The following is a 15,828-nucleotide window of genomic DNA, read 5'->3' as shown; positions in this document are numbered from 1 at the left end:
ACCCTAGTTAATACAGATCTTTCCTTCCTTATTTTTTCATGTCAAGCCACCAAAGGGAAATAATTTACGCATAAAGAACACTGGCTTACTGATTGTAAGCCTTTTGGTCATTTTATCAACTATGTGTGAAGGTGATGACAGACCAAAAACAGATGGACCAGATTCATATTTGGACCATTTTTTCTACAGCTACATGCAAATAATGTTCTTATCTAATCTTCTCATTTCCTCAGCTGTAAATTGGACTGGCAGTGGTGCAGACTGACCTCAGCGATCCTCAAACTGTATTTATCCTGATGAAAGCACAGAAGAGGCAATGCTTTACACACAATATGCAGCAAGTCTGCCACAACAAAACTACACCAACATAACCACCAACATCATTTACTAATAGGCCAACGAGTGCCAAATACAGATTTTATCTTATGTAACCTCCGCACCACACATTATGCAGTCATATTTTTGTGCAGTGTTGTTGGCTCAGCATCAGTAAAGTCAGTGGGTGGCTACAGGGAGGAGCAAGGACCCCTGCTGCACGCTGAACTAAGTTGAGCCAGATCACTGTGGGCAGCCTGGAAAGAAGCGTGTGAATTATTAGATGACCCTCTGCTTAGCTGGAGACATGAAATCATGTCCAGATGAGATCTTTTACTCTGTAGAGAGCAGACTATTGAACTCAGTTTCCATGGCAACACGTCTACCATAGCAACCGGCACACGTATCTGAAGGAGTTTTTCTTCCTTACTGTTCACTGTTTCTTCAATACATACAAGGTTTTTTCTTTTTAGTCGGATGCATGCCTCTGCTATGAAATCCTCAACATCCTACAAAACCATGGCAAGATTCAATTGCAATCAGTTAGTTTGTGGTGCAGTCTGTGATGTTAAAGGAATAGATTACATACAGTATGAAGCTAGAGCCATGACACCATGCGTGTAAGAAAAACATGAATTGTACACCCTAGGATTAGGAATGCGTTATTACTACTTCACTGGCCAAGAAGCTACTCAAGTAACTCGACAACACTAGCTGACTAACTGGAATTCCTCTGAACGATTCTTCTTATTTTTCAAGTTACCAAGTTTCGTTTTTTTTAAATAACTGCCCCACATTTAATGGGCAGACGTGACAGTCATCAATTTTAAGAAAAGGTCTAATAACCCCACAACTAATAGTACTGACATCCATTTGATCAAGTGGATTCACTGACATGAAATCAAAACACGCAATAGTTCAGTCAGTCCAAGAGATTTGTCATTTAGCACTATAATAATGATCTTTGAACATGTTGTAAACAAATAAATACAGTGCATGTGTATTATTAATGCTTTCAGATAATAACATTTTTGTCCTGCATATTTAAGTCATAGCTACAAGACACATATTTCTTTTTTGATCTCACAAAGATAAGCCAAAGAGTCTTTTCAGCATAACAGCAGATGCAGCATCTGGATAGAGAAAACAGTTTTGACTTAGAGCCCAGGAAGGAGATCCTTAAAAGAGTGTAAATAGTGTGCATGTCAGTGTCAAGTATATGTATTGTTCTCAACATTGTAAGGGGTTTGGAAAGGTTATCCAGCACCAGACAAACAGATGGGAATGTGATGTTTCCAGACAGAAGGTAAAAAATACAGCCCTCCAAAGACTGGTGTTTTTTTCCCCCCCAAATGTATATTTATTATTGCAGAGCTGACCTATCAAGGCAGCGGTAGACCAGCAACTCCAGCAATAGTTTTACCTTGCAGATAAAATGACTTTTGTTGTCAATGACAACAAACCTGGTCACGGTTCACAATGGAAGTCACGCCCATAATTCATGCAAGGTATCACAGGGGCTAGGAATAAGGTGGATATCTGTACATAGTAGTCAAATGTTAACCTTTGTTCATCTTTGTTGTTCTTGTGTTTAGCTGTAACATGTGCATGGAGAGCAACAAAAAAAAGGCAAATTCCTTGTATGTGTACACACTGAAAAGGCTACATAAACTGGCCAAGACATTACTTTTTATACTGTCAGACTTAATAATGTGAATAATACTAAAATATACAGTTTCTTGTCTGACGGGATAAATTCACAGACCAAAACAATACTGTTTAAACACTTGCACAAGTGTAATGGGACCAAATTGTTAAGCTGAGCAACTGTTCTACGTAGCAAATATACAATGTGACTAAGGTGCTTTAACATCTTGCAGATTATATGAATGAAGGTTTTTTTTACTTACCTTATGTAATGAACTCACAAAGGTTTCTAGTGTTCAGAACAATCAGTGGAAAAAGCTGAATATGGTGTGAAAGGAACTCCTTGGCCAAGAGCATCAACTTGGGCTCAAAATAAACATTGAAGAAGCCATCTTATTGTGGTTTGTCTTACTCAAAACCTCATCACTCCTTTGGACTCACTCGGCCCAAATCATGCTGTAGTGAGAGAATGAGTCCCATATTCTGATCAACAGCCTGGAATAATCACTCAGGAAGGGGATCAAGATTCAGACTCTAGAAACCAAGTGACAATCCATCCGTCTGAGGACTTGTCACTACAAAGACTGTAGTCAGCCTACTATATTGAATGAACTACTGCCAAACCAAATAAGCCTATATAGGTATAAGTTATATAGTATGAACATAAAAGATGGTGTGTCAATGTTGTGTTCATAATTTAGATAAACCCCCAATTTTTATAAATAAGGTTCCATGCTTTTTCTTTAGGTCATCATGAATCCATTTGAATCATCCTCACTTAAAACATCATGTTGTTGTTGACACAATGCCATGGTTTGTATGTTGAGATGAGGTGGGAGTGACCATCTTGTGAAGAGCAATATGTGCATGCTGAGCTAAGACACTTCAATGATTACGGTGTCACCTGTGGCGTGAGAGGATATGAGCACTCAAAAGAAGCACTGGATGGTGACACTACAAGAGGTTTTCTACCCTGCTCTAGCTGCTGTTGGTATCCCCTGTAAGTATATCAATGACAGAGGTAGAGCTGTTGGCTGGTCACACACCACAATACCTTGCTGTTAATTTAATAGATAAGTGGTGGTAGTATAGACGTGCCTTTATTGACATAAATCTTTTCCTCAGCCAATATCATCACCTTTCTGATCATCTGGAGGAGGAACTGCATGCTGTCCAAGTCAAGCACCTTCTACCTGATGGCCATTTCTGTGGCGGACACCCTCGTTTTGATCTTTATTGTTGTTCTTGAGCTTTCTGTTAAGTACCACCAACAGGAGCCATTTTGGAGTTACGAGCCATGGTGCAGCCTGAGGGACATTTTTAACTATGGAGCATACAACGCCTCAACGTGGCTGGTGGTAGTGTTTACAGTAGAGCGGTTTGTTGCCATCCACACATGGAAAATTAAAACAGAAATCTGCACTCTGAGATGTGCAGCGTGGACTACAGCGGCTGTTTTCCTCTTCAGTCATCTTTTTGCCATTCCTTACTACTGGTCTAATGCTTCAGTCTACGAGAACAATCAGACCAGATGTATTTACAAACCGGAGGCCCCATCTGAATTTATTCATGCCTTGGTCTGGCTTCAAACACTGCAAGCCTACATATTTCCCTTCCTCATTATCCTCACACTTAATGGGCTGACACTGCGCCTAATCTCTCTCAGTAATCAGGTTCATATCACAGCTGGTTTGACTTCCAGGATCAACAAAGTATTGCCCCTGATGCGCTCCAGGAAGAGAAAATCTGTGGTGCTTCTGGTGACTGTGTCCATGAATTTCGTGCTGCTGTCTGTCACCCGTGCTATAACTCAGATCGTCCTTCGCACGACTCACATGTACAGCTTGGATCGTAATGATTATAACCTCCGTATAAATATAGCAGCAGACACTGGCACCATGTTGAGCCTGAGCAATGCAGCTGTTAATATGTATCTGTATGTATGTACCCAGACCAAGTTTCGCAAGGAGTTCTTTGCCTGTGCCAGACAGGTGTCCCTCTACTGCAAAACAAAATTCTAGAGAGAAATAAAACCCTCTGTTCTTTCAATTAATGCAGTTACTGACATGTTGTCCTTGATGGATGTTTGTACAAGTGCACTTTCCAGGTGTCAAGGCACAAAGGAAAAAATCTCACTGCAGGTAATAACCGGTCAATGACTTTGTTGCTTTTAGCAGACAACAAGCCCGTTAACTGAGCCAAGACTCCATAAAGCCCAATTTAATTTAATTACTGTGTTTTAACTCAATCCATCCCTCTATTATAGAAGACATATGGCTTTTCCTCCATGGAAACAATCCTGACACACATCTCTACTGTTTGACATGGTAGTTTAAATTTCAGAATTAATTTCCTTTATTGGTTTCCAGATTAGAGCAAACAAACAGGAAGACTTGGCAGCCATGGTTACCAGGCAGCTTGTAATAACCTAGTACAAATAGAAGAGAAGAACCTTTACGATATGTAAGTATTTTTTTCATGTGGATACAAAAATATCACATTTATATTTTTATGTAAGTCAATGATATTTTGAAATGTAGGCATTTGTAACTATTTGATTTAGGAACATACAGTATATGGATGATATACCGCATATATTTTTCTTAATTCTTTTTGGCCAATTTGCTAACTCATTATGTAAAGTCAATATTCTCAAAATCAACACTGGTCATGAAAAATCAATTTTACAAAACAGTATTTTCCATTCATAAATTTCTTTAAAAAAAAAAGACATACCATTTCTGCAAAAACAGCACTAATAAAATGCTCAAATAGCAATTTGTACCTAATACTACTCTGAATCATAAAATTAGTACAATAGAAAATATTACAAAAATCAAGAAGAGGTAAACTACTGTACTATAGACCTTTTCAAAGATGTAAACAAACATTCTAAACATGTCCCAGTTTATTTCCTGTTGCAGTGAATGTGAATGACATCAGCTGACAGGAAGTTATCTAGGACCAAGGCGGTTGCCTAGCAGTGGAATTCCATTGAAAAGGTATATACAGCTTTTTATCTTCATTTACCCTCAACAACTACTTTTAGACATTAAAACAATAAAACCCTTTGGCTTCACTTTTTCAGCTCCATGGTCGCAGTTTTAAACACGTGTTAAACGTTGTGAATTCAAACAGAAACTACTTTGGTTTAGGTATCAGAGCTGCTTGGTTAAAAAAGATTGTGGTTTGGGTTAAAATAATTAGGTCTGTTATGCGACTAAGATTTATTTTAACAGTGGGTGTGTGTATGACCCAAAGATTCACCCTGACCTGGACCTTGAATGGAGTTTGGAGCTTGTTAAACTTTGTTACTACGTTGTTTTTTTTTTCCCCAAGTGTCCCTGTAAGTCATGATAATGTGACAGTGAGCCACCATGCACAGTACCAGGAGCCTGAAACGGATATAACTAAATGAAATCCAGCCACGATTCCATGTTATTATTTACGCTTGTTTTTTTTCATACTGTGACATGTAAAAATGTCCTAAGTGACAAAGGTCTATTGCAAACAGCACTGAGGGATATTATATAACACACTGGGAACTTCAAGAAAAAGTTTGGAAATGATTACCCTTACCTAGTTTGACAGACATAAAATAAAATGTGTGTTCAATGAGGCATTTTTCCTGTGGATGAGTTATGAACAGAACACTTCCTGAGGAGACAGAGGGTAATCATTAAGTGTTGTTGCCTTAACAGCGTATTCTTCTGGCACCAAAGTTGTTGCTTTAAGACAGAGAATAAACCTAATAAGAAAACGTTTTGTAGGAGGTGTCATGGAGCTAAAGTCCAAGTTTGAAGTTTTAGTTTTATAAAGATAATAATAATAATAATAATTCATTTAATTTGTATAGCGCTTTTCAGAGACCCAAAGTCGCTTAAATGCCAGGAGTTTGAATTAACACGCATGCGAGTCAAAATCCTTCTGTAAATACAAAGATATTTATTTCCATCTTTAATTCACTTTGCTCTACTGTCTGACTGATATTCAATTCTAGCACTAATACAGACGGCAAATCAATTGCTGTCTAAAAACACTTTTCAACAGAAAACAACTTCGACACACCATAAAATAAATCTGAAACCTCTAGCCCAGTCAACTGTCAGTACAGAGAAAACACACTGCCATCATAGCTTTCAACCACTGACGGTTACAACTAACAAGCTAAAAAAACAACAGAAGACAATAAAAGATGCTAACTTCACTTACCATTCTGATACGCCCAAAATACACTGATTTTAGTGACATATTCCTCATCTGAGTTTGGGTGTGACCGACGCCGGGCTCTGGGAAAAACTGTAACTTAGTTTCAGATTGCTAATGTTAACTCCATGGGCAGGCAGCTTGGGCTCCATGTCCGTCCTTCCACCTGTGGGGCTCCAGGAGCTAGGTGTTTATCTTATAGTGCTTTAACTAAATTCATGGAAGCGATTCCATCTGCATTTAATTTAATGCCTTATCCTAATATTCCAGATTCCTGCACTAACGTTAGTTTCTCTGAAATTGATCACCTTGTTGACAGTGTTGCAGGCTCAGTACGAACAACACTTGACTCTGTTGCTCCTTTAAAAAAGAAGATAATGAAACAGAGGAAGTTAGCTCCATGGTATAACTCACAAACCCGTGAATCAAAACAAGTATCGCGAAAATTGGAAAGTAAATGGCGCTCTACTAAATTGGAGGAATCTCGCTTAGTTTGGCAAGAAAGTCTAAAAACACAAATGAAGGCCCTCCGCAATGCCAGAGCAGCCTGTTACTCATCTTTAATAGAGGAGAAATAGAACAATCCTAGATTTCTTTTCAGCACTGTAGCCAGGCTGACACAGAGCCACAGCTCTATTGAGCCTGTATTTCTATAACCCTCAGTAGTAACGACTTCATGACCTTCTTTAATGACAAAATTATAACTATTGGAGACAAAATCAACTCGCTTGACACCAATTTTTCTTCAAACCCAGGAACCTTAGAAGCAACTGTACGACCTAATATATTCTTGGACTGCTTTTCTTCAGTTGATCTTAACAAATCATTCTCTACTATTTTGTTGTGGGAATTTTGGATATTTGTAATTCATAATCATAGTTTTGTCAGGTCAGATGCAGTTCAGTGTCTCCTCTGTCTCACCTTCTTAAGGGATAATGCAAATAACTAACTCTTGATGATATATTGGCATATTTGTGCATCGGTACCCTGTGTTAGAGACCTTGTGATGAGAGAGGTTCAGTATGTTCAGAATACGTTTTTTCTGCCGTACATTTGTTTGATAAATGAGGGCCATTGTGCCTCAGAAAGATGCAGAAAAAATAGTCCATGCATTTGTTACTTCTTGGCTGGACTATTGCAACTCCTTATTATCAGGCTGGTCCAATAAGTCTGTTAAGAGTCTCCAGCTGGTCCAAAATGCTGCAGCTCGTGTACTAACTAAAACAAACCAAAGAGAAAATATTTCTCCTGTCTTAGCCTCTTTGCACTGGCTAGCTGTAAAATCTAGAATAAAATTTAAAATCCTTCTTCTTACCTACAAAGCTCTTATTGGTCAGGCTCCGTCGTATCTTGAAGAGCTCATAGTACCGTATTACCCGACTAGATCGGTGCGCTCTGAGAATGCAGGGCTACTTGTTGTTCCTAGAGTCTCCAAAAGTAGAATGGGAACCAACTCCCAAGTGGAACTTCCTCTGGAACCAACTCCCAAATGTTATTCGGGAGACAGACACTGTTCCCATATTTAAGAGTAAACTTAAAACTTTCCCTTTTGATAAAGCTTACAGCTAGGGCTTACGAGCCCCTAGCTATGTTGTTATTTTTAAGATGATTGTCACAGGACAGATGACTGTCCTCCGTGGAGCTGGGTCTGTCCAACGTTCCTGCCTGTTGTGGGGAGGGTTTTCGTTGCCAGCGTACTCTATCGGGAAAATTGTAGGGCTATACCTACTCTGTAAAGTGTCCTGAGATGACTTTTGTTATGATTTAGCACTATAAATAAAATTGAATTGAATTGAGCCCGTCATACTGCCAGTCAGGGATCGGCCCAAGAGGCTCTGCTGCCCAGCCACCTCCTGCCTGAAGCCTGCTTAAACATACAGTATAGGCTCATAATATTTATGACAAAACATTTTAACACGTGTCTGGAATGGGACATTAAGAAACTGTATGGACGAGAGCTACTTGACCAAAAGCAAAAGGGTCTATATACAACATTCAGAACATCAATATAGCAACAAACAACTATTTGTAATGTAAATATATAGTGGAGTAAAGGAGTCATGAGCAGAGAGTGAAGTTACTCTCCTATTGTGTGTGTGTTGTAATCTGAGCTTCTCTGTTGTATGTTTTGGTAGCCGGGCAGGCCATGTGTGCATGTTGGAGCATGTGAGTCCCTCCCTTTGAAACTCCCAAAAGTGTTCCCGATTGGAAACGAATCACCTTGACGAGGAACAACCATAACCTGGTTTAAATTATCCTATCAGTAACCCAACTCAGAAACACAACACAACAAAAGAAAACACAACAAAATGGCTTCATTCATCAACATTCAGTTGAGTAGAGTAAATTACCTTTATTACATAATTGGCTGACAGCTGGTTGTTGTTGTGTTTACATACATTAAAGCAGCTTTAAAGACGATGGTTGGTTGAAATGTTACTTCTTCTTTCCACCTTTTGGAGCTTTGTCTAGTCCTTGGATGTACTTGCGAGGAATTTGATAATGATCTGAAATTGAAATAAAAGATAAGACATACTAAACTTATTTGTAGAAGTAAAGTAATTGAGAGAAACTATTTCAGATTGAATGTAAGATACTTAAAGTATTATTAAGTTCCAAACCTATCAGCAAATTGCCGACTTGATGAATCTGGCTGCCTTGGATCTGGACCTGGACTTTGTCCTTAGACCCAGGGATGGGCTGTAAGACAGAGCTGGCCTGGACTCTATGTTGCAAGGCAGTGGCTACCACTGCAGGATCCAAACCGTACGCTTCCAGGTTCTTTATTAGTGTCACCTACAGGTAGCATATGGAAACAAACCAATACTAGCTTAACACTAATGTCAATCAGTCCCAAGATACTACAGATGCAATGAATGATTGGCCGATGGACATTTTGTGGTCTATTCCACTCAGGTGGCAAGGCTGTAGGTGTTGGTCAGTCGGTCCAGGCTAAAATAAAAACAACTATAGAATGGATTGCCATGAAATGTGGGACAAACATTTATGGTACCCAGAGAATGAACCCTAATAATTTTGGTCATCCAGTCACTTTTCTTCAGCATCATGAGGTTGACATTTATAGTTAAGACAAGATTGTAGTAAAAGTTGTCACCTTCTTATTGGAGCCTCGAGAAGCCACAGATATGTCTATGGGCTCAATGTGTCCCTTCTTTTTTATGGGAGCTTGTCCCGGGAACACAACTTGATAGCACTCCTGCATTCTTCCCAACGTCCTGTAAAAATGAGGTGGCATTGTTTATCATACACCAAAAGTTAGATGATAGAAAGGTGAAGCCTGAAAGGGATACCGTTGAATTCGCTGGTAATGCTGAGCATATGATCACCAAAAACTAGTGCGCAACGAAGTGAAGGCTTTTTAAAAAATAAAAAAAACCTGGACCACAAAATACAAATGCTTCAAAGGGGGATAATTACCAAGCCATGCTCAAAGTAATAAGACACCCTGATGCATAAATCTAGCTTGAAAGAAACCCTTTCTTTGCAAACAAATGTGATTTCTACCAAAAATTTGAGTGTCTTACACAGAGCTGGACAATAAATTACAAAACAAAAGTTTCTTAGTCTTTATAATGACAAATTCTGACTATATTTGAAAACAACACTAGACCATCTCGAATTAACCAACAAAAAACCACCAAAGGTCAACACTTATCCTAATTTCATTAAATCAACATGAAAAAAATCAAAATAGATGATGAGGCCGGTAATTCTTAAAAACTCCCACATGTTAAAAATGAGCAATGTGAGAGAGGTCTTTTTTACAACAACTACCAGAAACTCCAGCTCAGATTCGTATTACTCCAACAAAAACATTTTTCTATTTAAAGTCTCTCTGCCTCAACACTTAGCAAAGTGAATTTTACATAAAGTGAAATTCCGGCATTAAATCATCCCAACACACGCCCCCCTGCCCCGAGATCTCGTGTGACGTTTTGGTGCTGCTAATTTATCTATTTCTTTCTAAACAATTGGTAATCTATAATTCCAAAATATATATTGTATATTGACATGTAGTTAAAAGTGGGAAACAACTCATCAACATTTATGTGTAGTTATTTACATGGTCCCTTAAAAAAACAACAGAATACCTGCTAAAGAGGTCATCCCACTTGAGAGACTCAATTTCCTGGTACTCGGATTTCTCCAGCAAGCAGTCACACAGAATAGGGTTTATGGTCACGTAACTGTTAAGGGGGCAGATAAGCAAGAACATCCTACAGTGAATGAATGGCACTCAACAGGAAACATGCTGCCTTGCTACAAGATGTTATTGAATTTATCCTATCACTCATTATCAATTCGTTTCACATCAAGGATACGTGACTGGCATGTCCTTAAAGGAAACATTGGATGTCTCTTCTGTTTCCAAGTCACATGTTATGCATTTTAGTCATTTATAACATCACATGGTCTGACTCTCTGGCTCCGGTCTATACTGACTGTATTTTAAATTTCACTTAAAAATGTTACAGGCTTTACAATTTCACTGCAACAAATACACGTAAAGTCACATTTACACATTTGTGGATAAGTTCCTGTCAGTTTGTAGGCCAAGTAACATTTGTGACTTCCCAGGAGGTAAAAGACAAAGAGGAGCATTTTTATTTAACCCAATGGTTGGGATTCAAGATCGGGGTCATCATTGTCATATCCAAGTGAGTGTGCTGTGCTGCGCTTGTTTGGCGTTACTAACTGGTGTTACCCACAGTTTGCTAACTTAGTGTTAGCTGTGGTAATTGTGTCGAAGCTGGCTCACATTAGATCGTTTAGTTCAGGTCATGTTACAGACAGATTTCATATGCGAGGCATTTGGATTAAAGTCCAATAAAATCTTCCAAAATCTTCAGGGTGGTTATGTTTAAAGTTAAACCGAGCCTTCAGTGTTATACAATAACAATAAGTTATGATAATTGTAGTTTTCAAGCATCTATTTACTTCTTATTCTTTTCATCCACCAGTTCATTCTTCTTCACATATTCTGTGACAATATGTCTCACTTCAGCAGGCTGCAGTATTGTTCCTTTCCTGTAAGGGAATTCAAGCACACATACTGTAAAAGTAAATGTGAGGAACTTACAAATGTATCTTCAACTGACTGAAACAAACAAACAAACAAACATGTGGATGCATCAACAGTCCAGGTTAAGAAAACACAAACACCTCTTTTTTGCATCCAGAAAGATAGGTTCCAGTCGAGCTGACACAGAGTACAGAGTTGTGATCTCAGGAGGATGGTAGGGAGGTTCTCCTTCCCCTCCAACCTGCACCGGAGCCGCTTCAATATCTGCCTCCTCAGGAATTTTGAAGGAACGCAGTCTGTAAAATGTTAATGTAATAAAAAGGGGAAAAAAAATCAAAGGGCTAGTCAGTCTGAATGTAGGCTGTTTGTGAGTTTCAATCTCAAAATAGAATTTCTTTAAGTTGAGGCATGGCTTGGCTCACTCTGGATTTTTCCAGTCCACTTCAACAATGCTCTCCACACCCTTGGTCAGTTCTTTCACTCGCACAAGGCTGTGCTGCTTCTGCATGACCTGCAGAAACTTGGACAGCTGATGGAAACAAAAACATTGAATAAATGCTGACAGGTAGAGTTATTCAACAGTTTACTTAACTGTACTACTGTAAAATGTCACATTCTGGACATCTAATGTACCTTTTTATAGCTGGATTTCTTGATATCAAGCTGCTTTCCGCTGGGGCTGAAAACATACAAGATGTTTTCAATACTTAATTTAATACCTCTTCAGAAAGGCCTAAAAAACAACTGTACTTTACCAGCAGGAGAACATGTGGTTGCGGAGAAATGTACTGGTCAGCAGGGGGAGTTCTGACTTCTTCACTTTGCTCTTAAGAGCATGGAGAAAACACTGCAACAGCAGGGTGTCCATTATCTCTGTGAAATCACAGAGATAATAGTCACATCGTCTTCTGTCTGAACAAGCTCCCATTTTGTCACATCAGAAAATCTCATTCTCCAGTTGGATCAAAAAACAACCATATATGGTCAATAAAACAATTTGGTGAGCTCTCAAGCCTGCCCTGATATCATAAAGCAGTGAATGTCGCAATTCAGTTTGAATCCAGGATAATGGTGCTTATAAAGCTCGAGTCTTATTAAAAGATGATTTGGTACAACTGTGGTGGTAAATACTTAAATAGCTTGAAATAGTTACTTTTTAAAAGAAAGTGTAACAATATGGTGGAAAGTCTGTACCTTGTGGCAATTTCTGGTCATCCTGGTTCTCTTCCTCATCCTCATTGACCTTTTCACCCCTATCTTCCTCCTGCACAGCCAGACTCAGCTCCTCAAAACCAGAGCAGGCTTCATCTCTGACTGTTTCACTGGGATTCTGCTCTTCCTCCACACACTTCTCAACCACCACCACCTCTTCCTCCTCCTCCTCCTCCTCCTCCTCCTCCTCCTCCTCCTCCTCTTCTACTTTATCAAAATCATATTTCTCTCCATTCAAGCCTTGTCCTTCACTTTCTGCATCCGGTAAGGAAGGAGGACCTGATTTGTCTCCAAAAGCCCTAAAAAAAAGATTTGAGGATTACTTGATGTATTGTCCTGTTTGTATTTACTTTTCTTTGTCTGCCTGGACTATTCTTACACATAATGTTTTTAATGCATTTTTAATTGTTGTTTGTCTGTGTGCTTAGGGGCTGCAGATGCAAATTAGCTGTTAGCTAACTCTGGCACAATTATAACATTGTGTGTTGTCCCTGTCAAATAAACAATAGACTTAATAACTTTACTTGACTGTAGGGCTGAATGGTGCATCCTGTAATTGCAATCATAACCATGCCTGCAATTATTAAAACTTTCAATCAAAAGTATCAGCTCTAGATGAGACAATTTATTTTTAGAGAGTTACTGAGCATAATAAAAAAACAATATAAAATTGGCAGCTGATTTTGAGCAATACAGTATATAGTAAAGGAATAGTTTGGAACAATTTGGTAAATATACATATACTGTAAGTTGTCTTTCTGAGAGTGAGACGACTGATTCTATGCTTAAAGGGTATAAATCTTGTCATCTAACACTCAGCAAGAAAATGTTGAACTATCCCTTTAGACAAAAATGCATTGTTGAAATCTGCAGAAAGATGAAAGCTAGGTACCAGAGATTGTCCATGTACGCGTGGAGAACACATACTCCTCTCCCTTTCATACCCAAACTGTGCATCTCTCCTCTCGACACTGCAGCAGTGCCAACTGCAACAGGAGCTCTGTAAACCAGGAGCAGAGTGTCACACTTTTACCCATTGACGTCGTTCTAAAGCTTTTATCATAACCTACCTATTATTCACTAATGTAACAGAACAGCAGTCGCCATGTTTCACATCTGGGAGACCACTTGAAGGCACCACCACTCCTGGCAGCATGAGATCTTTGGGGAAACAGTTTTTGTCAGTTATTATCAATTTAAATTTACAAGAATAAAACTCTGTCCCGGTATTGATATTAAAAAAAATAAATGTACCTGCCCCTCCAATCAACTTCTGAAGCACGGGAGGCCATGTCCTGAACGTTGGCAGGAGAGCAGGGTAGCGCCAAAGCACATATACTGGAAAATATGTGACAATGCAGTTAAAATAAGTTACTTAAAAAGGAGCTTGTCTGGCACTAGAAAAAATTACCTACATAGCAGGAGGGAAAGTTGAGGATTTTATGAGATATGGATGCCTTTCTTAAATTGTATGAACAACATGAATTTACAAATGCCTGGAAATGGATACGCATTGGCACTGTTAGCTATACCACTGCAGATTGGCTTGAATCTTACACAACAGCTAGAGTATTATGGATATATATCGGGTAAAGAATAGGAAGGTGACCAAGTTTTATAAATCTGCTTTAATCCATCTCATTATTATTATTATTGTCATTAATACTATCATCATTATTAGCATTTTTACTGTTATGCTATTTATTATTAATATTGTAGTCATTATCCCTTTTTTGTTTCAATTTACTGTACTTAATGTGTAATTTTATTATTTATTTTTATTTTATTAATTTTTATTTGATTATTATTATTATTTAACTTTATTTACCCACTTGTTTCCCCCCCCCCCCCCCCGAAATAATGTTGGTTAAGAGAGGGAGGGAAGGGATTTTACGACTGTTGTTTGTTCATTGTGTATTGTTTATTATGAACATCCAAAAACTCAATAAATAAAGTTTTGGGAAAAAAGAGGCTTACAGTATTTTATCAACTCAATCATCTTAATGTACTTATATAGCCAGCTCATACCTGTAGGATAAAGTCGTTTCTCCAGTTCAAAGAACAGTGGATTTTTGTGAAGAACATAAAGTGTCACAGCATCGCCCTTATGTGCATAAATCTTCACTACATTTAATTCCTCTTTGTTGGGGACCAGCTCAGACAGTTGATCGGCAGACAGTGACGGAAAGGCTGCAGATATGTCAGCTTTGAGCTTTCTCCTAAAAGCAAAAACAAAAGTCTCCATCACTGGGTAATGTAATACTAGTAACGGCAAACTTTTAATCAATCAGCACCATTTTCTCTTTAACTGGACACACATCACACTTTTCAAAGGTTTTCTAACACAAGGCCTATTAGGTAAATATTATACAGAATTCTAAACTATTTTACAGAACATTTACCAAGCAGGCCTTGCAATGTATGCATAACATTAAGCTGAATAAGAAGGAGCCTGAAGACCTAAACTGACTTTCAAATGTGACTAAAATGCATGTATGTATGTATGTACAACTGACATTGGCTTTAGCTTGTATCAAACTACAACATGAACAAAAATCATTATCTTGTGATAGTGTTACTCATTTTGGATTACAATGATCAACAAACGAGATCCTTGTTAAATATTGATATGTTTTGAGCTGATATTGATCAGCTAAGTTCAGGTGCTGGGACCGAATGGAAATAATAGCTACAACTGATGTACTGCTGGGGTATGAATCTATACAGTAGTTTCATAAAAAAAACATGAAGCTCAATACAAGAACTACTCTGGTTCTGACTTGTTCCAGCAGCGACAGGTGATGTCTAATATCTGGGCAGCCTTCTGATACGTTTAAATATTAGCTTATGAGTAGTTTTCTATAAACTACTACATGAATAAATTGCAGTACACTGTAGCTAGGAATAAATGGCGATAAGCACAAGTGTGGGTTGAGCTGACAGCAGCACTGACTCACCTGTCTGATCCTTTGATTGCGGTGTTGGATTTGACACGAAACTGTCGGGCGAACATCTTTTCAGAAAATAAACATGTCCACCCGTGAGTTCATCTGCACAGAAACTTTCCAACGACGCCGCTGCACAAATGGAAAAGCCTGATACTTGTCTTATAATGTAGCTATTCCTCGTTGGTTATGATGATCCGACACACATTTGTGTCCGACGTGATACTCTGCCGCGACAACGTTAGTTCCGCAGGCCGATGGGTGCGCATGGATTGACGTATGATTAGAGAAAATGAGAAATTTCGTTTAAAAAAAATATAAAACCTTTTTTAAACGTGTCAATAATACCGTTATATTTTCACATAGCAGGGTGCATATGTATATAAGTGGTAAATGTAGGTTAACCCCCTAAAATGCCCTTCAGAAGAAAATGTATATTTGACTCACGTTACCTGAAGT

The 15,828-nt window shown here is 38.5% G+C and overlaps 2 protein-coding genes across 2 annotated transcripts; one reads left to right on the top strand and one right to left on the bottom strand.

Moving 5' to 3' along the window:
- Nucleotides 1-2,883: 2,883 nt before the first annotated feature.
- On the top strand, nucleotides 2,884-3,983 carry LOC310952024 (putative G-protein coupled receptor 139; the record flags this gene model as incomplete). Its single annotated transcript, XM_083920511.1, has 2 exons — nucleotides 2,884-2,962; nucleotides 3,088-3,983. 2 exons carry the CDS (start codon nucleotides 2,884-2,886, stop codon nucleotides 3,981-3,983), a joined length of 975 nt encoding a protein of 324 aa, XP_083776637.1.
- A 4,572-nt stretch (nucleotides 3,984-8,555) lies between these two features.
- On the bottom strand, nucleotides 8,556-15,561 carry eif2d (eukaryotic translation initiation factor 2D). The gene is made up of 15 exons (XM_083920754.1): nucleotides 15,382-15,561; nucleotides 14,453-14,643; nucleotides 13,679-13,762; nucleotides 13,495-13,585; nucleotides 13,317-13,424; nucleotides 12,407-12,723; nucleotides 11,968-12,085; nucleotides 11,846-11,891; nucleotides 11,635-11,741; nucleotides 11,353-11,508; nucleotides 11,128-11,217; nucleotides 10,281-10,376; nucleotides 9,284-9,404; nucleotides 8,790-8,964; nucleotides 8,556-8,675 (listed from the first exon to the last, which is right to left on the bottom strand). The coding sequence occupies exons 1-15, from the start codon at nucleotides 15,435-15,437 to the stop codon at nucleotides 8,605-8,607; spliced, it is 1,827 nt and encodes a 608-aa protein (XP_083776880.1). The 5' UTR covers nucleotides 15,438-15,561; the 3' UTR covers nucleotides 8,556-8,604.
- Between the last annotated feature and the right edge of the window lie 267 nt (nucleotides 15,562-15,828).

Source organism: Echiichthys vipera, assembly GCF_963691815.1.
Source record: "Echiichthys vipera genome assembly, chromosome: 9".
NCBI classification, from domain to species: domain Eukaryota; kingdom Metazoa; phylum Chordata; class Actinopteri; order Perciformes; family Trachinidae; genus Echiichthys; species Echiichthys vipera.
This window is presented reverse-complemented; position numbering and strand designations above follow the sequence as displayed.